General features: G+C 43.3%; 1 protein-coding gene and 1 long non-coding RNA gene across 5 annotated transcripts in view; one reads left to right on the top strand and one right to left on the bottom strand.

Annotated features, from left to right (window-relative positions):
* LOC141052323 (uncharacterized) overlaps positions 1 to 15996 on the top strand; it is a 136519-nt gene extending 120523 nt beyond the window's left edge. For all 4 annotated transcript variants that reach the window (XM_073549534.1, XM_073549536.1, XM_073549535.1 and 1 more), the window contains 5 exons: positions 8533 to 8602; positions 10146 to 11494; positions 11821 to 11878; positions 12291 to 12342; positions 12613 to 15996. In XM_073549534.1, coding sequence (XP_073405635.1) covers positions 8533 to 8602; positions 10146 to 11494; positions 11821 to 11878; positions 12291 to 12342; positions 12613 to 12652 — 1569 coding nt within the window. In that variant the 3' untranslated portion in view covers positions 12653 to 15996. The remainder of the gene's footprint in view (positions 1 to 8532; positions 8603 to 10145; positions 11495 to 11820; positions 11879 to 12290; positions 12343 to 12612) is intronic.
* LOC141052328 (uncharacterized) overlaps positions 1 to 26601 on the bottom strand; it is a 117209-nt gene that overhangs the window by 55692 nt on the left and 34916 nt on the right. The window lies entirely within an intron of this gene.

Here is a 26601-nt window from a genome sequence, read left to right on the forward strand (position 1 = left end):
ATGTAAAAGATGAAAGTATATTTTTTGGCCTAAAATACAAAGAAAATAAACCCTCCGTCAGGAACAATATTCGCACTAACTCGTAATGGAACAATGTGCCTGTCAAGCGCAGGCTAGAAAAATGCCTAGAATATCTAATTTTATTCGGACTCCCATGACAGCACCACGAGAGAGGGGATCCGCCCTTTAGGAACAGGAAACCTACAGATACAAAAAGGGCGGCACCTCTCCCACGCATCAGTTGGTTTCCTGTACCTGAGGGGACGGGATCCTACAGAAAACCGGATCCCAGGCCGGCCGATACAGGTAGCGAGGGGGTCTCCTACCTCAGCCTGATGCGGGACTCCTGGAGGACGCCACGGTGGCCCAGGATGGGTGGCACGGCGGTGGCGTATGCAGCAGGGAGCGGCGTCCGGAGGAGGTCCGTCTCCAGAGTAAGGCCGCCGCCGGTGAGTATGCCCCCCCGGGGGCTCCCGGCTCCAGCGGCGCAACAGGGGCCGGCGCGGCTGCGGGGTGCTGGGACCGGGGAGCGCTGCATTCCGGAGCGCTGCATTCCGGAGCGCCCGGGCGTCCCGCGTGACTTCCGGTCACGTCGGGGTCGCGGTGACGTCAGGGGGCGGGCGGAGGATGCGCTTCCGGGTCGGCGGCACCACTGCGCAGGCGCGAGAAACCAAGATGGCGACACCCATCGTAAACGCCGATAAGCATCGGCGCTCCGGCCAGGTGCGGCGCCAGCTGGGGGAGGGGCACGGCAGGAATACTGCTGTCCGGAGGAGGGGTATATAGGCAGGACCCTGGCAGGGTGCCTTGCCTTGGCCACATTATTGTAAGCAGTAATGGAGAGCGATCAGGAGCAACAGCAGCAGCGGCAGCAGCAACGGCGGCAGCAGCAGCGACAAGCATCACTGCCGCCCCTGGATGACCTTCGGCAGGTCAAGCAGAAAAAGAAAGAGTCCCGTGACAGTAAGGAGCGTGCGGGACGAAGTGACCAATCCAGTCATAAAAGCTCCTTTAGGCAGACAGGAGCATCGACTGAAAAGAATCCCCCTCATTCTCCGGTACTTGATTGTGGCACTGGTAAGTGATCTTCGTGAATGTTCACTCAGTGACGGGGACCCCATTCTGTGTTTTATTTTAGGGGAAGAAGGCTACAAGTAAAACTAAACACAGGGAATGCGCACTCTGCATGCCCATTTCTGGACTCATGCCCCATAAAATTTTGCCCCCCCTGTATTCAGCAGACAGTGGCGGAAGAGTCGCCCGCGGTAGCAGCGAGTTTAAGAGACATAGTCAGGGCCGAGATGAAAGAAACTCTAAAGTCTTTGTCCCAGCCGGAAAGTCTAAGGGGCGGGGTCCCGGTGGAGTCCGATTCCTCGACAGAATGGAGGAGAAGTAGAGACTCCCAGGCTTCATCTCCCTCATCCTCAGGAGAAGAGGACTCTGGACGATTTTGTCTGCCACTTGACCGAGTAGACAAACTGGTCAAAGCAGTCAGAGGGATAATGGAAGTAGAGGAGCCTAAGCCCCAGTTATCCATGCAGGATGTCATGTTCGGGGGGCTGGAGCAGAGGAAGCGTAGAGTCTTCCCATTAAATCAGAAGATTCAGGATCTGATCCACAGAGAGTGGAAAAAACCGGATAAAAGAGGGTCGCTACCACCAGCCCTCAAACGCAGATATCCCTTCGACGATCCGACAGTGAATACTTGGGACAAGGCCCCCAAATTAGATGCAGCTATTGCGAAGGCATCGAAAAAATCCTCGCTACCCTTTGAGGACATGGGATCCCTTAAAGATCCCCTAGACAGGAAGGCAGATACCTTCCTTAAGAATACCTGGGAAATGGCTGCCGGGTCCTTAAGACCAGCAGTGGCATCAACATGCATGGCCAGGTCCATGATGGTCTGGTTGGACCAGTTGGAGTCGCAATTAAAACAGGGTATGTCGAGGCAAACAATTCTTGGGGCCCTACCAACAATCCAAGAGGGAGCAGCCTTCCTAGCAGATGCCTTGGCGGATGCAGTAAGAATGGCCGCCAGGGCAGCAGGTCTCTCTAATGCGGCTCGTAGAGCCCTGTGGCTAAAGTGCTGGCAGGGAGACATTCAGTCCAGGGCGAAGCTCTGTACCATCCCGTGTGAGGGTGAATATTTGTTCGGCGCAGTCTTGGACGAACTGCTTGAGAAGGCTGGGGACGACAAGAAAAAATTCCCAAATCTCTGGTCTGCGTCCTACCGACGTCCATTTGGTAGAAGGAGATTCGGTCAGGGGAGAAGGCGCAATTCCTCGCCTATTAGAGACCGTCCCAGATGGGAAGATAGAAGGAGAAGAGGTACGGGATACATGTTCAGACGCTCGTCGAGAGATCAAAAGAGACAGAATCAATGACTAGTAATTCCCGTGGGGGGTAGACTGTCATCCTTCCTCCCAGCATGGTTACAGATTACAAATAGTGACTGGGTGCGTAAGGTAATATCCACCGGGCTTAGGTTGGAGTTTACCCAGGTTCCGCGGGATACCTTTAAACCAACTCCCTTAAGATCTTCACCCCTTGAACAAGCGGCTTTAGAAGCGGAGGTCTTGAGCTTATGCCAGAAAAACGTCCTGATAGAGGTTCCAGAATCTGAGAGAGGAAGAGGGTTCTACTCTCCCTTATTCTTAATCCAAAAACCTGATAAAACATTTAGGACGATTATTAATTTACGTTTCCTTAATGAGTTTTTGGTTAATCATACTTTTAAGATGGAGTCCATCAATACAACAATAAAAATATTGTTTAAAGGGTGTTTTATGGCAGTCATAGATTTGAAAGATGCGTACTATCATGTACCTATCCATACAGATTTCCAGCAGTTCCTGAGAGTGGCGGTTTCAGTAGACGGCACAGTCCGTCATTATCAATATAGAGCCCTTCCCTTTGGTCTCTCAACCGCGCCCCGGGTATTTACAAAAATAGTGGCCGAAGTTATGGCTCATTTACGGGAAGTTGACATCTTAATTGTTCCATATTTAGATGATTTTTTGATTGTGGGAAAATCGGTGGGCCATTGTATATCCCAGATAGAAAGAGCTAAGTCCAGGTTAGAAAACCTCAGATGGATATTAAACTACGAGAAATCCCGACTCCAGCCCCTAAAGATACAGAAGTTTCTAGGCCTACTATTAAATTCAGAAACTCAGCAGTGTCTGTTGCCATTGGATAAATTACAAAAAATACAGCAGCAGGTTCGTCGGGCGATTGAAAATCCTTCTATGACCCTCAGACAGGCCATGTCCCTGTTAGGCTCTCTAACCTCATGCATCCCAGCAGTCAGGTGGGCACAATTCCATACTAGAGCCCTTCAGAAGGACGTCCTGGTTAATAGTAGGGCCTTGGAAGGCTCCTTACAAGGTCGAGTGTTGCTAAGCCCCTCAGCGGTTACATCGCTTAGATGGTGGCTCGATGACGAGAACCTAGCCTCAGGGGTGCCCTGGATAACGCAAATAACCCGTATTATAACCACAGATGCTAGTCCCTTCGGTTGGGGGGCCCATATGGGGGACATAGTGGTACAGGGACATTGGGATTCTGATGCTGAGATCTCATCCAACCAGAAAGAGCTATTGGCAATAGAGCGGGCAGTCAAAAAACTCATTATGTACCTACAGGACCATCACGTGAGGATACTCTCGGACAACCAGGTAGCGGTAGCATATGTCAACCACCAAGGTGGAACCCGCTCTGACGCCCTGATGCGGATAACAGAACGTCTCCTTCAGATAGCAGAGGAAAATTTTCTATCTTTAACGGCGTTCCACATCAGAGGAAAGGACAACGTAAAAGCAGACATTCTAAGCCGCAATGCTCTAAAGCAAGGAGAATGGGCTTTGAACAGGGATATTTACCACCGGATTGTCCGCAGATGGGGTCAGCCAGAGGTAGACCTCTTTGCCACCAGAGAAAACAGGAAAGAAAAATCGTTCTGTTCTCTGAATCCCAGGGAAAATCCACTGGCAGTGGATGCCCTCCTGATAAGATGGAACTTTTCTCTGGCATACGCCTTCCCGCCATTAAATCTTCTACCTCTGGTAGTAAGGAAGATCAGGGAAGATCGGGCAAGAGTTATATTAATTGCCCCCTTTTGGCCCAGGAGAACCTGGTTCGCATGGTTGAGGACCATGTCGGTATGCGATCCCTGGGTACTGCCGAACCTTCCGGATCTCCTCTACCAGGGGCCAGTCAGCCACCCACAAGTAGCGGGACTCCATTTGACGGCGTGGTGTTTGAGAGGACACTATTAAAGGATAGAGGGTTCTCCAAGAATTTAATTGATACCCTCCTAAAAAGCAGGAAATTAACTACCACTAACATCTATGCTAGGACCTGGAAGCGATTCCTGTCCACCTTTCAGTTTGATGTCAGACACGGAATTCCCACGAAACATATTCTGGAATTTCTCCAGAAAGGTCTCGAATTGGGTCTCTCCACAAGTACATTAAAAGTACAGGTTTCAGCCTTAGGAGCCTTGTTTGCATGTGATATTGCCAATAACTATTGGGTAGCAAGGTTCATCAGAGCGGCGGCTAGATCGAGACCCATACACAAGGACAGATGTGTGCCTTGGGACTTAAACTTAGTCCTTACAGCCATGACAGAGAGTCCATTTGAACCTTTGGATTCTGCCTCTCTAAAGATTATATCTCTTAAGGCAGCATTTCTGGTAGCGATAACATCCGCACGTAGAGTGAGCGACATACAGGCACTTTCCAGATTGCCCCCTTACACAGAGTTCTTACAGGATAGAGTAATCCTAAGGCCAGATCCAGCATACCTTCCCAAGGTAGCATCACAATTTCACAGGACACAAGAGATAGTTCTGCCTTCCTTCCTCCCTAATCCGACCAACCCTAAAGAGCAAAAACTTCAGGCATTAGATATTAGGAGATTCTTACTTAAATATTTAGCAGCCACGGATCCTTGGAAGAAGGAGAATGCATTATTCCTATCCTTCCAAGGTCCCAGGAAAGGTTGTAGAGTATCGAAATGCACATTAGCAAGGTGGATTAGGGAGGATATCTCTCTTGCCTACACAGCAGGTGGAGGTCCAGCTCCGCAGAACCTGAGGGCGCATTCCACTCGTGCCATGGCACCATCTTGGGCAGAAAGATCTGAGGTGTCAATTGATCAGATATGTAAGGCGGCCACCTGGTCATCTGCTTCCACCTTTTTTAACCACTATCGGTTAGACATGGGTGCCTCCTCAGATCTCACCTTTGGGCTAAGGGTGCTGCAGGCTGTAGTCCCTCCCTAAGTTAGTTTACATCTCTGTAATTCTCTCGTGGTGCTGTCATGGGAGTCCGAATAAAGTATTAAGTTACGTACCGGTAACGGTATTTTTCGGAAGCCCATGACAGCACCCTTAGTTCCCTCCCTTGTTCACATATAGGGATGCACTCCTTTAGAATATTGTCCACAATTTACTGTATGTGGGAGATGGTATAAGAATGTTTCTGGTAAATAGGGTAGATAGGTTGTATATATTATATGTTATGTACTAACCATGGTAGCCTCTCAAGCTCTGTAATCCAACTGATGCGTGGGAGAGGTGCCGCCCTTTTTGTTTCTGTAGGTTTCCTGTTCCTAAAGGGCGGATCCCCTCTCTCGTGGTGCTGTCGTGGGCTTCCGAAAAATACCGTTACCGGTACGTAACTTAATACTTTCTCAATTTCAGTGATCTAAAAGTGATCAGAGACCTTCATAGGGATGTAATAAAAGAGACTACACATTATCAGGTGCAAAACAAACCCATTTACTCAACATAAAAGTAATAACTTTGATATACACAAATTTCAAAACTCCTGAGAAGTACACTTTCATTTGTAAGAAAATCTGCCTTATTTATATGAAATATCCACAAACCTTTCTCTATCCATTCATAAAACAAGCTAAATAAACAATAGTAATGACTAAAAACATTACATACCAACCTTATAAAGTGTGATGTGCTCGGGACCAATGAGCCTGAGAAGCCAGCACAGCTATATCTTCCTTCCTGAAGCTCTGCAGACCAATTGTGGTATCAGGTTTCACACAGCAGCTAGAGCCAGGAGACTATCTAGAGGGAGGGGGTTTCCTGAAAATCTGGTGAGAAGGGAGAAATGAAAGTAGAAGAGCTGCGCCTGTCAGATCCATTGTTCCTGACGGAGGGTTAGGCCTTTTAGAGATCATTCCATCTTCAACTTGATTAACTGTTCAAAAGAACAGCAATTTTTACCAGAATGCCATGTAACATTGGCATAAGCCCCTAAGGTGCCAGAACATCAGAACCACACCCCAAAAGTGACCCCATTTTACAAACTAGACCTCTCAATGAACTCATCTACAGGTGTATTGAACATATTGACACCACAGGTGTGTTACAGAATTTTATAAAATTGGGCGGTGAAGAAAGAATAATTATACTTTTACATCTAAAATGTTTTTAGCCACAAGCTTTTTTTTTTTTTTTTTTAAATTTTAGAAGGTCCCAGTTTTAAAAATTACATCCCTGTGGTATTTATCTACAGGTGTAGTGACAACTTTGACTCCATGTATGTTTTCCAGAAACAAGCAACATTGTTACTGAGTGAAAATTGCTAATCTGCCTTTGTAGTGCCCAGTATGTTTTAGGGCCCAGTAGATTATGCCCAGATCGTGCTTTCTGGAGAAATGCATCCGTAAATTAGGCGGGTTCTCATCGCTACAGGAATGCCAAACATGTGGATGCTAAATGTGGTTTAAGCACAATGTAGGGCTCAGAAGGGAATGGGACATTTGGATTTGGCAGCACAGATTTCCTTTGAGGGTCTAGGAGCCATGGAGCTTTTCCAGAGCCTTTGTAGTACCAGTAACGTGGAAGCCCCCTTTATTTCCATTGACAGATGACGTATCTCAGTGGGTACTTTTCTGTGAATTGAGTTGAAGCTTTTATTGATGATGATTTACATAACATTTTGAATCTGTTCACATTTATCCTGCGCTCTATGCTGAGCACTTCCATTGGCGTTTGCATCTTAGTGCTCCAAATGACGTGATTCAGACAAAACCCCCAAGGGATCCATTCCGTATAATGAGGCAGCACTTGTACTCTGTACTCCATCTATACTACACCAGGAGCTCCTCATTGCTCAGACATGTGCCTCCCGTTCCAGCAACACCCCCTCCTTTGAAGAGTACTCCACTGTCTGTAGAAATTCTATATGGAGAGCCTGGTGTGGGGTGGGGGGGGTTAGCTTCCTCAGTTCTTCATTGCTAAATCTAAAAACTAAGTTATCAAAGTGATACAGCGTTGGATTCAGCTTTTATTTGCCTACGTCGTGCTGTTCTCAGGTGCGATAGCAAAAACCACCTGACAGATTCCCTTTAATCCCTTTTAGACAATCCAATTTTTCTACTTTTTGGGAGTTTTTTTCCTTCCCTTCTTCGAGAGGCCAAATTCTGACTGTTAAGTAGTTTTCAGCTGTATTGGTGCTGTTTAGGGGTTAATTTGGGGGTTTGCTGTTTTTAGGTGTTGGCTTTGACTTGAAAAGTGAAATCCGAAATAGTGTAAGATTGTACAAGTTAGTTTTTTCAGTAACCTTTTCTACCTACTAATACATGTAGCTCAGAAAACACAAGTTATGGAAGATGCACTAAAGATTTAAGGTTCTCGCCTCTCTTTCTGATTCAGCATAGCAAATCTAAAGTGAGAAGTAGTAATCCATAACCCAGACAGCATACCTTATATACTTGTGTATAAGCCAAGTTTTTCAGCACTTTTTTTTGTGCTGAAAACGCCCCCTCGGCTTATACACGAGTCACTGTCCCAGAAAGCTGATAAGGGAGGGAAAGCCTGTGCCGCCGCTGTAATAGCGCACAGTACCAGCCGCAGCTGCCGGCTTCCGGCACACAGCATACTTGCCTACCTGGGTTCTGGCACTGCATCTTGTTCCAGCTGCCGGCGCCTGCAGCTCTTCCTGCCAAGCGATCACACTCCCATAGGCATGAAGAGCATATTCATTACCTTAATGAGCGGGGTCACATGATCACTCTGCAGGAAGAGCTGTAGGCGCCAACGGCCGGAACGAGATGCAGTGCCAGCACCCAGGGCGCGCAGGTAGGCGAGTAGGATATTTGTTTGTTTTTTTTTTAGGATTAGGAACCATGCATACAGGGACAGGATGAAGGATGCATGCATACCAGGACATGGACGGGGAGCTATGCATACAATGACAGGGACGGGGGAGGCATGCATACCAGGACAGGGATGAGGGGACAATGCATGCCCAGCTTATACTCGAGTCAATAAGTTTACGCAGTTTTCCGTTGCAAAAGTATGTGCCTCAGCTTATACTCGGGTTGACTTCAACTCGAGTATATACGGTAATTGTATCATCTGTACATGCGCCTGGTAAGCCATGTTGAAACAAAGATTAAATAAAGTTGCACAAACTAATTTTTAATTTTGTCCAGATTATGCAATAGTTAAGAATTTTACGGTATGTATCTACTCCTTATAAATGTGCCGTTCTATTTTAGGTTGAACAATTTTCTGGTCAAACGTCCTTTCCTTTAATGCAATATGAAAAAGAAAATCCTTATACTGATGGTAAATATACAAAGTTGTCCATAAACTTAAATGTTTTAATACATTGTGTGTATTATGTGGGATAAAATGTTTTTGCAGTTGTTTTTTATTATATTTTAACAGGTTTTTTTTCCCTGAAGCTTGCATTTATCCCAATACAGTGCAAGCTGCTGGATTCTTCACAGTATCAATCCTGACAGCTGGCACTCTTGGCTTCATCACCAGCCTTCCTTTCCTCAAATAACCCTTACGAAACTTGTCAGTGGTAACACAAACTAAATATTTGATATTTCTTGAACTTTACTGATTTGAAGAAAAAAAAAATTACCAAGTCTATTGTACTTCAAAGTGAGCACTGGAAAAACAATACCTACCCAAAAAAAGCCAGCATAATTTTTGTTTTTTAACTCACTTGGCATTTTTTACCCCATTTTTTTTCAGTATATCATATAATATAATGAATATTTAAATTAATATGTGCGTATAAGGTGATAACTTTTGGTGAAGAAAATGGTAAGGGCTCATACTCACTTGCGAGACTCGCATGATTCTCATGCGAGTCTCTCCCATGAAAACTTGGCACTGCCGTCGGCACTCAGACCGGAGTGTGCGGCTATATGTATTTCTCTGCTGCCGCACGCTCCGATCTGAGTGCCGGCAGCAGTGCCAGGTTTTCATGCGAGAGACTCGCACGATTCTCATGCGAGAGACTCGCACGAGAATCGTGCGAGTCTCTCGCAAGTGAGTATGAGCCCTTAGGGGTGAAAAATATGCTCACCTGATGGTGTTGGCACAACAGCCGTATAAACCCGTGTAATCAGCCGGTGCAGAAGAAGTGCTCCTACCGGCAGATCCAGTATAAAGTGGTGGGTGACCATTTAGGTAAGCGCGCTGCTGAGTTAAAACACTGGATGTAAGTGTGTAGATATGATAAAGGTAGTCTTTTAGTCTTTATTACACATTTGTGGAGTGAACAAGACTCTCTCAAATACAACTACATAAGTTTCTGAGGGAGTCCTATATCCTTGTGGTAAAATTATATAACCTGATTTAGGCCACGTACAACCAAAAGCTGAGGTTTCAGAAATCTCATGCACACGCTTGTTTTTTAACTGAATTTGAGAACTGTAGTGTTTTTTTTTTGTTTTTTTAAATCTGCAGCATGTACAGAAGTTTTTAACCAATAAAAAGTGAAAAAAAAAATGCAGTAAAAATGCAATTTTTTTTTTTTTGTGGCTTTTTTTGGCGAGTACATAAAATGACTTTAAACAAGTACTGTAGACAAAGCACACATTTAATGCATACCCAAAAACGCTGCAAAAAAACTAAAACGCTTAAAAACTGGTGTTTTGGATGCATTGTTTTTAGTACTAAGAGCAGATTTTGACTGAAAAAATGCAGCATGTGAATGTGACCTTATACATCTCATTTTCTGATGACCACCTTCCTTTAAAAATGTGTGCATGCAGTTTTTTAGTTCTTTGTATGACAATATATGATTTTGCTTCAAATGCTAAACTCGCATTTCATTATGAATTTATTGCATTGATATGTTTTTTTCCAGACCGCAAAGGATTTTCATCAAAACCAAATTGTGACTTGACTGCTTTTAACAAGACCATTCATGTTGAATTACCTCTCAAAACCACCGTTTCCAACATGAAGAATTTTAGTGACATGAGCGACAAAGTTCTTTTAAAATCTCCTGTAAGGTCTAGTGTAGTGGCTTTTATAGCAGATGATGGTGAAATCTCCAACAATGAGGAAACCAGCTTTTCTGAGCCAGGGAATACAACGCTTGAAGACTTTTACCCTCAAATGATTCAGAACATGAGCAGGATTTGGGATGCAGGTTTTAAAAACATGGCTGCTGTTAATATTATCCGACATTATAGACGCCAAATGTTCTGTAAACATAAGTTAACAACCATAAAAATGACCAACAGGTGTCTGAATAAGACATACACCATATTGCCTCCACCACATGTAGAGGAAACTGCCAATATGCTTGATTCCACACTGCGGCAGGATGAATGTTTGAGCAGATCAGATTTAGGGGATTCTGTTAAAAGTCACAAACCAAGTCTGTTTTTAGAAAAATTAGTCCGTCCTGGTGTCTCACTCACACATCATCAGCTCTACAGGACCAACAGTAATAAACCTTTTGAACATATTGTAGATAATCAGACTGTATACACAGACAGTCCACTTCCTTGCAAACAGCACAAAGAAGAAAGTTGTGTTACTGCTCGTCGTAACACCTCAAGAGCATCGTCTGACTTCTGCAAAATGTCAACTAGCCCGATAAGGCGTGTAACCAATGAAAGCCAAATGCATGCTGACACAGCCAAGTCTTCATACGGCAAAGACTCGAGGCAACAACACACTCGCACTCCGAGCAGACAGAGATCTTTTTCTGTGTCTTCTATGTTACAGAGCCCTAAAAACAAGTTTGTCGGCGCAAATCGCAATATGAGCGAAATGACCAGGAGCCCAAGTAGATACTTAGCCAGTCATTGTCTGGTGGCCGTTGAGAGAAAGCATGGATGCTACAGTGAACACACTGAGCAGGGAGTGGATAAAACAGGCAGTCTGACTCGGAGAAATTCGTTTTCTGGACTTCCTGTAGCTCACAGTCCAAATAAGGAGTTTGAAAACCAGTATAAGAAGTTAAGCCAGACTAAATATTCGCCTGATTATGCATTGGGTAAAGACAAAGTAGAGTTCTCCAAAACGATTGCTTCTTTGGTCAATTCACCAGGATCAGTAAGGGCCAAAAGGCCAATAAGTCATGATTTAACCTTTTCAATGTCAAAGAAACCCAGGAGCACAACTGAAGCTATAATCGGTACTTCAAAACCATCATCTCATAGTCCGACATGGTCCGGAGCCAGCAGTACCCAGCGCCATTTAGTAAGTTCTTATTCATGTTTGACATCTTTATCTGCAGTAAATCAAATATATCTCAGATGTTTTGCGAGTCTGCTAGATAGATCTTACTGTAGATCTGTTTAGCCCCAACCTCCCCATTACCATGTATGTTCAGCTTTTCAACAGCATTTTTTGTGCGTTGAATGTGTAATTGCAATGGATTTCTGACAGCAATGTACACTACACTTTTGTCCCTACACGAATACTGTTTGAAAAATACTTTATATGCAATATTTTGTCATTTGTTTTTTCTATGTGTTTGTTTTTTATGGTAGATAACCTAACCCCTTTTAAACATTTATTTTCAGGTTGCCTCAGCTCTTCCAGCTTATATGTGGCCTCACAGTCCAGGGTCGCAGTCGAAGAGTAAGTAAACTTTTTTTAGTCTTTTAGGGGTGAAAACAAGATCATAGTGTTTTAAAAGTGCAATCGCCTTTCAGATTGCAAATGCAGGGCCCAATTCATCAAACTTTTACACCAGAAATTTGGCTTAAAAGCTTTGAAAAGTCACAAAATATGGTTGCAACTGAAGGGAGTGCTAAAGTTTGGCTATTCATAGCGTTCTTGCGCCATTTTTACCTGGCTCCAACAAAGTGTCTGGAGCTGGGACAGGGGCATGGTATCTGCCGCTCAGGACAAGTGGCAGCGTTTACTATGCCAAAAAACTTACTCCAGCAAGGACTTAAGTAAGATTTGTGGCAAGGCTCTCATGGAGGCTCACACCACTTGACAGTGGCTCAATGTATTTATGTAGCTTTTATAATTTTTATTTTTACAGGATCCATTTCCCCAGAAAAAAATGGTGGAAGCCCTAAAAGAACAAATGCATGGTATTGTAAACTATATACATGTATATTTCATCTTTTCAGGAAAGTGTTTTGATGAAACATCCTGATATGGCAAAAGTGAAGGAATTGCTTTAGTAGGATTTTTCTTCCTGCCTTTTGGAATTGACTGCTATTTAGAGCTTTAGCTAGGAGCATTCTGTGATTCACCTCAATTTAGCCTTGTACATTTTATAAATATAAAGATGCAACAGTATCATCTTAATTTTCCTATTCTTTAGTTAACTTTAGTTTTTTTCTGTTTTTTCCATAAAGCATATACAGGAAGCTAACTTACCAAGACGACGACAACTAAAAGAAGTCTCTAAAGCATCTCTTTTTGCAAAAGGATAGGAAAAAAAAGCTGTTCAGTGGTTTTAAATGTTGTGTTTGTGGAATATTTCTGAGATACCATATCAATATTCTAACTTAAAGGGAGTCTTTCAGCCCCAATGCGCATATTAAATTGTCTAAATAGTGATATAGTGAACTTGGCTATACCAACAGTATACATTTTAGTGGCTACGCAAAAGCCTTTTATGACATATGGAAATGAGGAATCTGCGTTGCACCCCTTGGCATGGCTAAAGGCTCTGCACTGTTACTTCCCAATTTGCATTCTGATTACGTAGTCGAATTGACAACGCTCGCTTGCCTGAACTCTTACAGCGGTACACTGACAATGAAGGAGCGCAGTGGCGAGCAAACAATGCGGGTTCAGACGCACACTAAGCCCTTGCTCTTGACTATAGCCGCTGCTCACTACACTCACGCTTGAAGTGTATCAAGCAGCAGCCGAAGACAGGAGCCAAGGGTGAGTGCGTGCCTGCCACTCAGCTTCTTCAGGGACAGTGCTAAGAATCCAAATTGAGGAGGGGTAAGGTTGCAAAGAGCCTTTGTGGCACCAACATCCACTTATGCATGAGACATTAAAGTTCTTTACTTGGCCCCTATGTCATGCCAACAATATACAGTTTAGGGTATTGGTGGCTAAGTCCCCTACATAACTTTTATACAGACTCCCTTTGAAAGTTAGGTTTCTTGTGTTATGCCAAAAATGGAGAAGTTGATAAATGTTGCACTTTCTTGTTTTAAATTCTTGATCTTAAGATTTCTACACTTGTTTATTATTGTAAAGGAGTTTTTACCCAAAACCTAATAATGGCCTTATACTAGCAAATTATAGGTTGGAGACACTACCAGAGGTTTACAATTGTTTCCAGTTATTACGGTGGCCTATTCTACCAATAATGCAGCATCCGATGCTGAAAAGCAAATTCATTAGTGATGACCAATAAGGCCTCACTTCCTGCAGAAAAAGTTGCACAACCTTTGGCTCCTTCTATAAAATAAAATAACATGGCCACATAATAAACCTTAAGTGATTTTTTTTTTTTTTTTTTTTTTTCCCTAAATATTAATTTTAAAACTTTTTTTTTCTTAGCATTGTTGCCTGTTGATTGTGATGCATCATCTTGCAAACAAATCAAGTAATTTTACTTTAAAGGTGTTGTCCACTACTCGGACAACCCCTTCTCAATTATTGTATTTCCTCTTGTAAAATAATAGCCTGTACTCGTCTCCGGTGCCGTTCCAGCTACACCAGTTGTTCATGTATCATTGCAACGTGATCTCTGCAGCCAATCAGCAGGCACTTACGGGCTGCTTTACTCGCACTTCTTTCAGACATAACTGACACCTGGAGGAGGTTAGAAAGCAGGAGAAGTTCTCACTTCAGTTTCCTCTGAAGGAAGTGAGAGTGAAGCGACCCATTAGGTGCCGCTGACTGGCTGCAGGGCTCACATGACATGATCATGTCACAGTAGACCCAACGTCAACGTTGCTGGAAGGCACCAGTGTCGGAGGATGGTAAAGACTTTTTATTTTACGTGGTGTAATATAGTAATTGAGAAGAGGTTGTCTGGGTGGTGGACAACTCCTTTAATGTTTGTTTTGCAATCCCATATGGCTGTTTGTGTGTATGTATATATTTGTATATATTTTTTGTACCATATTTACCCAACAATTACCTCTGCCTACCCCCCCCCCACTGCAGTTGTTCTGCCATTCTTACTGAAGTACTGTGGACTACACAGCTTCATCATAAACAGCCAGCAGGAAGGAGAAGAAAAATTTTCCTTATATTCCAGAAATCCTCCTTGAGCCTTTTTGATCTTATCCATGCACGTAATAATGATTACTTATGAGAAGAAATATGGAAAAACATGGTTAACTATATTACTGCTCTACTCGGAAGCAAATGGTGCATTGTTACCTTGGCTTATTAGTTGGTCTATCTGGACTTATGGCCATTGTTAAAATAGAGGGTAGGAAGGCTACTTTTTACACTAGAGGGACTGCAACCTTGGCTGATTTCACACTTCCAACATTAATGGCCTGTGTCTGGGCTAGTCGCGGGTCACCTGATTTTATCAGCCTCATATCTCTATAGGGCTGGTGAGTAGTGATGAGCGAATATACTCGTTGCTCGGAGACCACCCGAGCATGCTCGGGGAGACCCAAGTATTTTGGCGTGCTTGGAGATTGTTTTCATCTCCTTAGCTACATGATTTGCAACTGCTAGACAGCTTGAATACATGTGTGGAATGCCTGTCTGTTAGGGAATTCCCACATGTATTCAGCCTGTCTAAAAGTCGCAAATCATGCAGCTGAGACAACGAAAACTAAATCTCTGAGCACGCTAAAATACTCCGAGACCACTCAAGCATGCTCAGGGAGACTTGAGCAACGATGCTACTCGCCCATCACTACTGGTGAGCTCTAATCCAATGACGAGCTGCCGGTCCAGATATCGCGATCCGTACATAGTACATGAATGTTGAACTTGTGAAACCGGCACATCAGAAACCTGAAAATTTATGACTGCACAAGTAATCTGTAATGGACACTGATCTCTCACTGTTGTCAATTTGGGGTGGAAAACTTTGTTTAGGACTAGTGATGAGTGAACGTGCTCAGATAACATGTTATCCAAGCACACTCGGGTGTTCTCAGAGCTTCTTGGCGTATATTATGTTCGAGTCTCTTTGGCTGCATGATTTGCAACTTTTAGACAGCATGAACACATGTTGGGATTTCCTAACAGCCACCATTCATGCAGCTGCAGAGACTCGAACATAATATAAAAGCACAATTTAGGACCCACTAGCTTGCTGAATCCTGAGGGTATGTGCACACGGTGCGGATTCTGCTGTGGATCTGCAGCGGATTTGCCTCTGCAGATCCGCAAGTCATGTACAGTACCATGTAAATCAATGGAATTTAAAAACCGCAGTGCACATGCTGTGGATTTTTCCACGCGGATTTGCTGCGGTTTTAAATCCGCAGCATGTCAATTCTTTGTACGGATTCCACAGCGGTTTGACACCTGCTCCAATTACCAGGTGTCAAAACACAGGGGAAATCCGCAGGTAAAATGACCGGGTGGAAAAATTTGCAGCACAATCCGCACCGTGTGCACACACCCTTGGGTTTTGAACGCAGTTGGGCTCTACGGATTTTAGAGTATAATTGTTGAATTGTTAAAACAAAGGTTTTATTGTTTTTTTGTTTGTTTTACTATTACTGTCTATAAGTGTCAAGACAATGTTTTACAGAAATACTTGATGTTTTAAGGAGAAATAAATACTTTGAAAAGTTTTTCTTGTCTCTTGTGTACCTGCATGAAACCTTGCTCCACTGAACCCCTTAGTGACTGGGCCAAGTCTTTAAACTCTGACCAGTGTCACTCTGGAACGCTTCAACAAATCCCAATGATTTAGAGATTTTTTTTTGTGGCACATGACTTTATGACAATGGTATATTTAGGTCGATATGTTTTATTTATTAAAAAAAAAAATCAGAATCTTAACAAAAATGCAATTTTTATGTTTTATTATTCTTAACATATTCCAGTTGAAAATCTTTCATTCAGTGATATCTAGGATGTGGAATTTTAGTGTTCCCTTTATTTTTTGAGATATACAGGGTGGGCCATTTATATGGATACACCTAAATAAAATGGGAATGGCTGGTGACCCAGATCAGCGCCCTGAATTTGCAGAATGGGCAAAACAAAAATTGCAACAGGACCCTCAGTTTACACAGAACATTATGTTCAGTGATGAGGCAAACTTTTTTGGGTGGACCATTTATATGGATACACCTAAATAAAATGAGAAATGGTGACAGTTTTCTTGTGTAGGGTGTCTTGCATTGAAATCTGCTGCAATGACCCGGGTACTGTGTTCACCAGACAACACAATTTCTATCTGCTTCTCACGTGTTAACCTCTGCGACATGTCAATGGCTGTAAGCAAAGAGAAACTTGTAAATAACTCATGAAAGAATAAAGTTGCGTTAAAGCCAAGCATACCACTGTTTTTCTTGTGAAATTCTCAATATGTTTGGTGTCACATGACCCTCTTCCCATTGAGAAAAATAAAGTTGGATCCAAAATGGCTGACTTCAGAATGGCCGCCATGGTCACCCATCTTGAAAAGGTTTTCCCCCTCCAATATACTAATGTGCCACAAACAGGAAGTTGATATCACCAACCATTCCCATTTTATCCATATAAATGGCCCACCTTGTATAGATATTTTATAATTTTTCATGGATGAATACTTGGCAGATGAAGGCTAGAAAAAATTCAGTCTTGTAAACGGGGGCTTATAGTAATGTTAATGAATATGCCAAAAAAAGCCTAGAATTTTGGTTCAGTGTGTAAATGCATTGTTCACTTACTCCCTGTTGAAAACACACACTGAGGGTAACTGTGGGCTAAATATTCTATTGAAAGTGTATGGGCACCTTTTAGAGCTCCAAGTTTTAAGATTTTGACTGAAAACAAGAAACCTCTTCAGTCTAAAGATTCCTGTGAAGCCAGAGATTGGATTTCCTCCACTAACCTGGAATACACTAGAAACAATTGTTCTGAAAACCCATTTTAAGGCACATTTTGTTGCAGTATTCATGCTCACCTATCGAAGAGTAGCATGTAACAGATTAGCTGAAAAAACAATGAAGCATATTTATCAATGCTGTTTAATTCTTATGCTGGGTTTACATGTGGTGACCATGGCCGGTGGCTATCGATATGCCAATTGGAGGTTGTTTAATGACCTTTAGACAATCTGATCACAATTCTAATTGCAAAGAATATAGCTATCGACAGGACATCACCTGTTTACACAATGTGCTGCCTAGTGATTATTTTCAAGCTAATTTTTGGCTGCATGTTTAGACTGCCTGACGAGAGCAACTGTTCCCAGGAATGCTCTTTCCCCAAATATCTGCCCATCTGAATGTAGCAATAGTATTAGTGCAAATTTTCTCACAAAGTAAGCCAATCAATAAATGGCTTTAAGTTGAGACCCATTTAAATGAGCTGACCGTTGCTGTTAATGGGGTTACACGGGACTTTTATTTTGTGCATGGTTGCTAACTCCCAGTCTGTTCTGCTCTGCACCGATCTCTGCCACCACAGAGCAGTCACGGACTGCCAACAATTCTAAGGGTTCCACTAACGTCGACAGAGCAGAGTTTTCTCTTCCGCTGTCCTCTGTTGACAGGGCGTCTCTACCAATATCCTGCTTATAGGCAGCAGGAGAATCACCTGCTGAGCCAGAACAGGCAGGTATATAGGAACACTGTGTGGTACGATCACTGTAGTGTACTTTCGTACAGGGGTACTGTCACTGTAGTGTACAATCACTGTGCTGTATTATAATGCACACAGGTACTGTCACTGTAGTGGAATATCTGTGTGATACTATAAATACTGTACTATTGCTGTGGTGTACTATCGCACAGAGGTGCTATCACTGTGCTGTACTATTGCTCTGTGGTGAGCAGTCGCTAGTGTACCATCACTGTGGTGTTCTATTGCACAGAGGTACTGTCACTGTGGTGTCATATTGCTGTTGTGGACAGTCACTGTAGTATACCATCGCTGTGTGTATTGCCAAGTTTTTAGTACTAAGGTTGGGGTCACACGTGCGAGTGCAATCCGAGATACCCGGCACTGCCGGTGGTTTGGACCGGAGCATTCAGCTGCATAGAAAGACATGCATTCGCACACTCTGGTCCCGAGTTGCTGGCGTCAGTGCTGGGTATTGAGGCAAAAGACTCATGCGAGTTTCTTGCATTGCACTCGCAAGTGTGATCCCGGCCTAAGGTTCAGATACGGCTTTAAAGAACGATACTACGTGCGCAGTTTTATTTCAAAGCACAAACTTAAAGGGATAGAATGATTGCATACACTCTTGTATATTTTAACATATCAAGATTAAGTACATACAGCTCTGGCAAAAATTGAGACCACTACAAAATTTTCAGTTTGTCGATGGTGGGACGGCTTTTATGCTATGTTTGATCAAATACAGTATTACTAAGAACTCTGTATGATTTAGATGCACTTTTGCTTTTTATTTATTTAATTACAGCAGGGTTTTTTCATTTTCTCTTTTGTAGGTTTTGTATGCTTTTTGGCCATGTGAACATGCATTTATATGCTGCATGTGTACCAACTCAAACCAAGCTCAATTTTTGTGTTTTTTTTTCTTGGCTGATTTTCTCTTTATAGGTATATTTGAGTAAACTGTAAATTGCTCTTTTATTCTATAAACTACTGAGTACTCACATGTCTTCGAATTTCCAAGCACTACATTTTGTATTTATTTTCAGAAAATGAGAACTGGTCAAAATAACAAAAAATGCAGTGTTAGCAGACCTCAAATACTGCTAAGAAAACAAGTCCATAATCATTTATAAACAACAATACTGATGTTTTAACTCAGGAAGAGTTCAGAAATCAGTATTTTGTGGAATAACCATTATTTTTAATCACATCTTTCATGCGTCTTGGCATACTTTCTTCCAGTCTTTCACACTGCTTTTGGGTGACCTTATACCACTCCTGGTACAAAAATTTTAGCAGTTCTTTGATGGCTTGTGACTATCCATCTTCCTCTTGATTACATTCCAGAGGTTTTCAATGGGGTTCAGGTCTGGAGATTGGGCTGGCTATGGCAGGGATTTGATGTGGTGGTCCTTCATCCACACATTGATTCACCTAGCTGTGTGGCATGGTGCCTTGTCCTGCTGGAAAAAACAGTCCTCAGAGTTGGGGAACATTGCCTGAGCAGAAGGAATCAACTGTATTTCCATGATAACCTTGTATGCGGCTTGATTCATATGTTCTTCGCAAAGACTAACCTGCCCAATTCCAGCCATGCTGAAGCATCCCCAGGTCATCACCGATCCTCCACCAAATTTCACAGTGGGTGCAAGACACTGTGGCTTGTATGCCTCTCCAGGTCTCCGTCTAACCATTAGACGACCAGGTGTTGGACAAAGCTGAATATTAGACTCATCAGAGAAGATTCTTACTCCAGTCCTCTATGGTCCAATCCTTATGGTCTTTGGCAAACTTCAGCTTGGCTCTCCTTTTGCTTCTCATTTATGAAAGGCTATTTTCTAGCTTTACATGACTTGAGCCCTGCCTCTAGGAGCCTGTTACTAACTGTTCTTGCCGTGCAGTTCACCCCAGCTGCCATTTGTCGTTCCTTTTGTAGGTCACTTGATGTCATCCTGCTGTTGCTGAGTGACATTCGAATAAGATTATGGTCATCCCAGTCAGTGGAGAGTTGTTTTCTCCCTCTGCCGGTCTATATCTTGGTTGTCCTCAATGTCTGCTGCTTGTTGTAATGGACTGCCGTCTTAGAAATTTTAAGGATGGAGGCAAAATCGCGCTCATTTTATCCCTCTGCTAGTAAAGCCAGAATTGAGCCCTTCTTTTCCTCACTCAAAACTTTTCTTTTCAACTCCTTTGGCATGGTTATTTTTTTTCATTCTTATTACTTTTGGGATATTACTAGCACTTGTATTGCCATCCAGCTTGTCCTATTGCAAGAGGATTATGAACACCACAGCAGGGTTTTTTATGCTTTTCTTCGTTAAACAAGATTTGGTTCAGGTGATCACCTAATCAGAAGCACATTAAGTAGAATGAGGTGTACTCTGGAATTCAACTGACACTGGAATGGAATGGCTGTCAGACATGTAGAGAAGCTGATTTTTTTATAAAACTGTGAAGTGGTCTCTTAATATTTGCCCGAGCTGATATTTTGGAATGTTCATCTGCTATTGAGTTGAAGTCTTTCCAGAGTACATGAAGCACAATGAGCATCAACATGAAACACAGTCACTTTATTTCTTTGTACAATTGCCCAGATATCTTGCCACAAATCTTTTCCCCACACTACAGGATTGTTCCGTTCAGTAGTAGTAGGCACAAGCACACCGGTCTCTAACAGATTCTGAATTGTCTCAATTTGCTTTCCTCCTAATCCTTTAATTATAACCTTGCTCCCAATTGTTTTGGATTTCCATAAATCAAACTGGCCTCTGCCCCTGTATCTACCAAAGCTTTAACATGTTGCCTGTTTTTAATTTTCCAGTTAATCACCAAATCTACGTGGGGGCGTCTATCCATTTGTGGGGCGTGGCCAGCAAGTCAATCACTCTTATCCCCCGCCCGCATTGATCCTCCATTTCAGATGAGACATCTTGGTAGGAGAAAATGATAGCCTCTTCAGTTGGGCTTTCAAATCCTGTATCAGGGATTTGACTTCAGTATAAAGATCCTCAAACCCCGATGCTGTGGGCTTTGACGGAGACTAAGAGGGAGTGGACCCTCTCTCTCCCCGTGTCCTGTCTCGCCCCCACTGTTGAGATTCAGACTCTTTTACTGTAACCTTTTTATTGTGTAAAACACCTGGCTTTTTATTTCCTCTCTTTTGATACAATTTCCTTATCTCGTCGGTACCAATCCTGTTTATTTTATCCCTGTGGACGCCATCCTTTATCAAAGGGAATCTTAAGAAGTTAGATTAAACTCACATAAGGGTGGTCCGGGCCCGATGGGTGTCTCCCATCTTCTAGCGATGACGTCCTCCTCCTTGCTGCCTGTTGTGGCTCCTGCGCAGGTGTACTTTATCTGCCCTGTTGATGGCAGAGCAAAATACTGCATTGCGCAGGTGCCGGGAAAGGTCATAGAGGCCAGGCGCCTGCGCACTGCAGTACTTTGCTCTGCCCTCAACAGGGCAGAAAAAGTACGCCTGCGCAGGAGCCATAACAGGCAGCAAAGAGGACGTCATCGCTAGAAGATAGGAGGCACCGGACCGCCCCTGGGTAAGTATAATCTAACTTGTTTTTCTTCTCTTTCAGGTTACATAGGGGGCTTATCTACAGCATTCTGTAATGCTGTAGGTAAGCCCCTAATGGCAGTGGTATAGACAAAAAAAATAGGTGACAGATTCCCTTTAAGGCCATAAACATATTTCCGGGTAATACGGGATCTAGGATTGTTATGACTTTTTTGACATTGTTATGCTGCTCTTCAGAGGGAAAAGTACCCATTTGGGACCCCAATCTCCCATATTCCTTAACTGTCGAATTGCATCCAATGTATTAGCTATTGTTTTCATAGAGGAGATATGCCATTAGCGTCATCATGATATGTTTATAAGCAGGAGGGGCATTTCTAATGATAAGATTTCTAAGAGATACACTTACACCAACTTGCATATATTCATCATAGGTGCTTGCTGAAATAGAATTTTTCATGACCTCCTCCTTCAACCTCTGAGCACAATCTTTTAATGTAAACCATGTTTTTTCGTTGGGCGGCCAGTCTGCCTCAGATTGGTATTTATGCTGCAATGCCATAGCCACAACGTCAAGCATACTACGCACCATATGTGGTTGCTGGATTGTCGAGGTATGGAATGACTCCTTCACTACAGGTTCATGACTGAGTTACACAAATTTTTCGGTGTCACGGAGTCTGTATAAGTACAGAAGGAGGCAAGAGAAGGTGAATAAAAAGAAAGTAGCTTTTGCCATAGCCAAAGTAGGAATAGAGTGGAACCCTGAGCAGTGGGATGGTGATATTTGGAATTCAACTGACTCCGAAAACAAAACTTTTTTTTTTTTTTTTTTTTTAGGGACCACATACCCAAAAGTGACACCATTGTAAAAACTGCACCCCTCAAAGTGTTCAAAACCACATTCAAGCAGTTTATTAACACTTCAGCTGTTTCACAGCAGCAGAAGCAACATGGAAGGAAAAAATGAACATTTAACGCTTTAGTCATAAAAATGATCTTTACGCAACAATTTTTTTATTTTCCCAAGGGTAAAAGGAGAAAGTAGACCCCAAAAGTTGTCGTCCAATTTTACCTGTACACTGAAACCCAATATGTGAGGGGGGGAACCACTGTTTGGGCGCTCGAAAGGAATGAAGCGCCATTTGACTTTTTGAATGGAAAATAAGCTCCAATCGTTAGCGGACACCATGTCGCGTTTGTAGAGCCCCCCTGTGTGCTTAAACTTTGGAGCTCCCCCACAAGTGACCCCATTTTGGAAACTAGACCCCCCCCAAGGAACTTATCTAGATGCATAGTGAGCACTTTGAACCCCCAGGTGCTTCACAAATTGATTTGTAAAAATGAAAAAGTACTTTTTTTCTCACATTTTATTTTAGCCTACATTTTTTCATTTTCACATGGGCAACAGGATAAAATAGATCCTAATATTTGTTGTGCAATTTCTCCTGAGTACACCGATACCTCATATGTGGTCATAAACCACTGTTTGGGCGCACAGCAGGGCTCGGAAGGGAAGGAGCGCCATTTGACTTTTTGAATGGAAAATAAGCTCTAATCGTTAGCGGACACCATGTCACGTATGGAGAGCCCCTGTGTGCCTAAACATTAGAGCTCCCCCAAAAGTGACCCCATTTTGGAAACTAGACCCCCCAAGGAACTTATCTAGATATGTGGTGAGCACTTTGAACCCCCAAGTGCTTCACAGTAGTTAATGCAGAGCCGTGAAAATAAAAAATCATTTTCTTTCTCCTCAAAAAAATGATTTTTTTTTAGCCCCCAATTTTTTATTTTCCCAAGGGTAACAGGAGAAATTGGACCCCAAAAGTTGTGCAATTTGTCCTAAGTGCGCTGATACTCCATATGTGGGGGTAAACCACTGTTTGGGCACACGTCGGGGCTTGGAAGGGAGGGAGCACCATTTTGACTTTTTGAACGCAAAATTGGCTGGAATCAATGGTGGCGTCAAGTAACGTTTGGAGAGCCCCTGATGTGCCAACAGTGGAAACACCTCAATTCTAACTACAACATTAACCCCAACACACCTTTAACCCCAACGGGAAAAATAAAAAAATATACTTTCTTTCATTATTTTTCCCTATCTATGGGGGTGATAAAGGGGGTGTTATTTACTATTTTTTTTATTTTGATCACTGTGATAGACCCTATCACAGTGATCAAAATGTACCTGGAATTAATAAATCTGCCAGCCGATTCGGCTGGCGCACTGCACATGCGCTCGCCATTTTGGAAGATGGCGGCGCCCATGGCAGGAGAAGTGGGGACACCGGGACTCGGCAGGTAGGGGAGTATCGGAAGGCAGGGGGAACGAAAGGGAGGGGGAGCAAATACTGACGGCGGCAGATCGTGGTCTCCAGACGATAATTATTGCTGCATCGGCCATGGCTGGATTGTAATATTTCACCAAGTTTCATTGGTGAAATATTAGAATTGCTCTGATTGGCTGTTTCACTTTCAACAGCCAATCAGAGCGATCGTAGCCCCTGGGGGGCAAAGCCACACCCCCTGGGGTGAAGTGCAAGGCCTCCTGTACCTGCGGGTCGGTTGACCTTTCAGTGACCCCGGTCACTCGACCTGCAGGAACGCGATTTATACCATGACGCCTACATAGGCGTCATGGGTTGGGAAGGGGGTTAATAACTTATTCTGACATTGGTTATAGCACATTGCATTCTGGGCCTCTCACAACTGTTTTTCCAATTCCTGTACTTTTGTTAACATACATATTCTTTCCTCATGCTGTTTTCTATATGCAGACAATAAGATCCATCTATGCCTACCAACAGTGCTCAATTCTTTACCTTTCTCCGCTTTCACTTTCTGTAAGCATGCAACCACATCAGCAGATTCAGCATCCTTCAAACATTTGTCCCATGAATCACCCAAACCAACACTGTGTGACCACTTGATTGCCAAAATATGATAGGGAGCTAGTGTTGAGCGAACGTGTTAGCCACTACTCGTTACTCGCCCGAGTATTAGGGTATGTGCACACGTTGCGGATCCTTAGCGGATTTGGCCCTGCGGGTCCGCAGCAGAATCTCCTGCGTTTACAGTTCCATTCATGTGAACCTATTTTCAAAAATGTAGTGCACATGCTACGGATTTTTCGGCAGGTTCAAATCCGCAGCATGTCAATTCTTTTTGCAGCTCCGCAACGTTTTTACACCTGCTCCACTATAGGAAAACGCAGGGGAAAACCGCACAAAATCTGCAGGTAAAATGCAGGTCATTTGACCTGCAGAAGTTACCTGCAGATTTAGCCAAATCCGCAGCGTGTGCACATACCCTTAGTTTGCTCGAAGTACTCGGCGAGCAGCAAGCATTTCTGGGATAGCTCGGCAGGAACTCATATTTCCGCCCAGCAATTTTGGCGGACTTTAGAGACCCAATCACGCTGCAGGGATTGTCTTCCAGGCTATGAAACGTCGCAGCCATCTTTGTTGTGGTCGTGCAGAGATTGGCTGGCTGCACAGCATCATCAGGGGTATAAGAGACCGGGCAACGCCATGCTTGTCACAGTCACCTCCGGAATCAGACAGAGTAGGAATAGCTGCTGCCGATATAGGGTCAGAATTGGTGCTTTATAGGTGTGAGTTCTAGCATTCTCTCTTCACATTCAGCTAAACCCACAGTCCTTCTAAGGACTATTAACGGAGTATATAGGTTTCAGCTATAGGCAGGCGGGGTAGCGTACGTCGCTCTATACACCAGTGCAAGGCCTGCAGGCACTGTAAGTGTGTATATACAGCATTGCATACATTAAGACGGTCCATTCCCTTCCTGTTTTATGGTGCTGCTGCTATCTGTGGGCTATATTATCTGTATATAGCTAGCCCCAGGTGCAATTTGAATACAGGCCGCACATTTTTTTGGTGTATCTCCATGGCAGCTGATATCTGTGCATGCTAAAACTATAGCCAGTTTACAGCTGTTTCATTTTTGGGGCATCTGTACCTTTTTTAAATACAGCAGCATTTAGCCCCCCAAAAATTAAAAATAACCCAACACATTCATTGTTGTTTTACCTTTGTGCCAGCTGATATCTGTGCATGCTAAAACTATAGCAATTGTAACGCTATTTTATTTTTGGGGCTATCTGTACCTTTTGTAAATACAGCAGCATTTAGCCCCAAAAATAAATTTGAAAAAACAAACACATTCATTGTGTTATCTTGGTGCCAGCTTATATCTGTGTGTGCTCAAACTCTTGCCAGTTTATGGCTGTTTTATTTTTGGGTGCTGCCTGTTACTTTGATTTAAATACACAAGAATTTAGCCCACAAAATGAAAAGGGCCAACCAAACATTGTAGTGTTACCTGCGTGCCAGCTCATATCTGTGTGTGCTCAAACTCTTGCCAGTTTACGGCTGATTTATTTTTGGGGGCTGCCTGTAAATTTGCTTTAAATACACGAGAATTTAGGCCACAAAATAAAAAAGCAATACATTCATTGTAGGGGTCTCTCCGTGCCAGCTATTATCTGTGCGTGCTCAAACTTTGGCCAGTTTATGGCTGTTTTAATTTTTGCCTGCCTGTCACTGTTATATCCAGCAGTCTTTTGTCTCCCCCCCCCCCCCCCCCCCAAAAAAAAAAAAATTAATAAGGAATACAGTCTGTTATCTCAGACAGAGGCCTTGTGTATCTGTGGTGGAAAAATCTTCGCTTTGCAGGCCTACAGTACTTACCACATCCATTTGTTCTCCAAAGACATCCATTTGTAGGCAGCTTTTTTCCTCTTTCATTACTCCATTTAAAATGGGCAAGGGATGGGGAAGTGGAAATGATGCTCATGGTGCATGCAGAAGACGAACCGTGGCAAAGCTTCCAGTGGGCCACAGCAAAGACCCACATCTTCGCGATGGAAATTCCTGTCCCAGTTTCTAGGGGACCGCACCACAACACTATTGAAGCCAGAGCAGTGTGAAACGGTTGGTTATTGGATAGCGGATAATGCTTTAAGTCACTTAGCCACCAACACCACTATGTCTTCCACATGGTCAAGTCTGAGTAGCTGTGAGCGGTCACCGGATATTACTCACCCTGCTCCTCCTTCCACCATGCTGAGTGCCGT

The sequence above is a fragment of the Dendrobates tinctorius genome, unplaced genomic scaffold (genome assembly GCF_039654945.1).
Source record: "Dendrobates tinctorius isolate UK_male_01 unplaced genomic scaffold, ASM3965494v1 ptg000159l, whole genome shotgun sequence".
NCBI classification, from domain to species: Eukaryota; Metazoa; Chordata; class Amphibia; order Anura; family Dendrobatidae; genus Dendrobates; species Dendrobates tinctorius.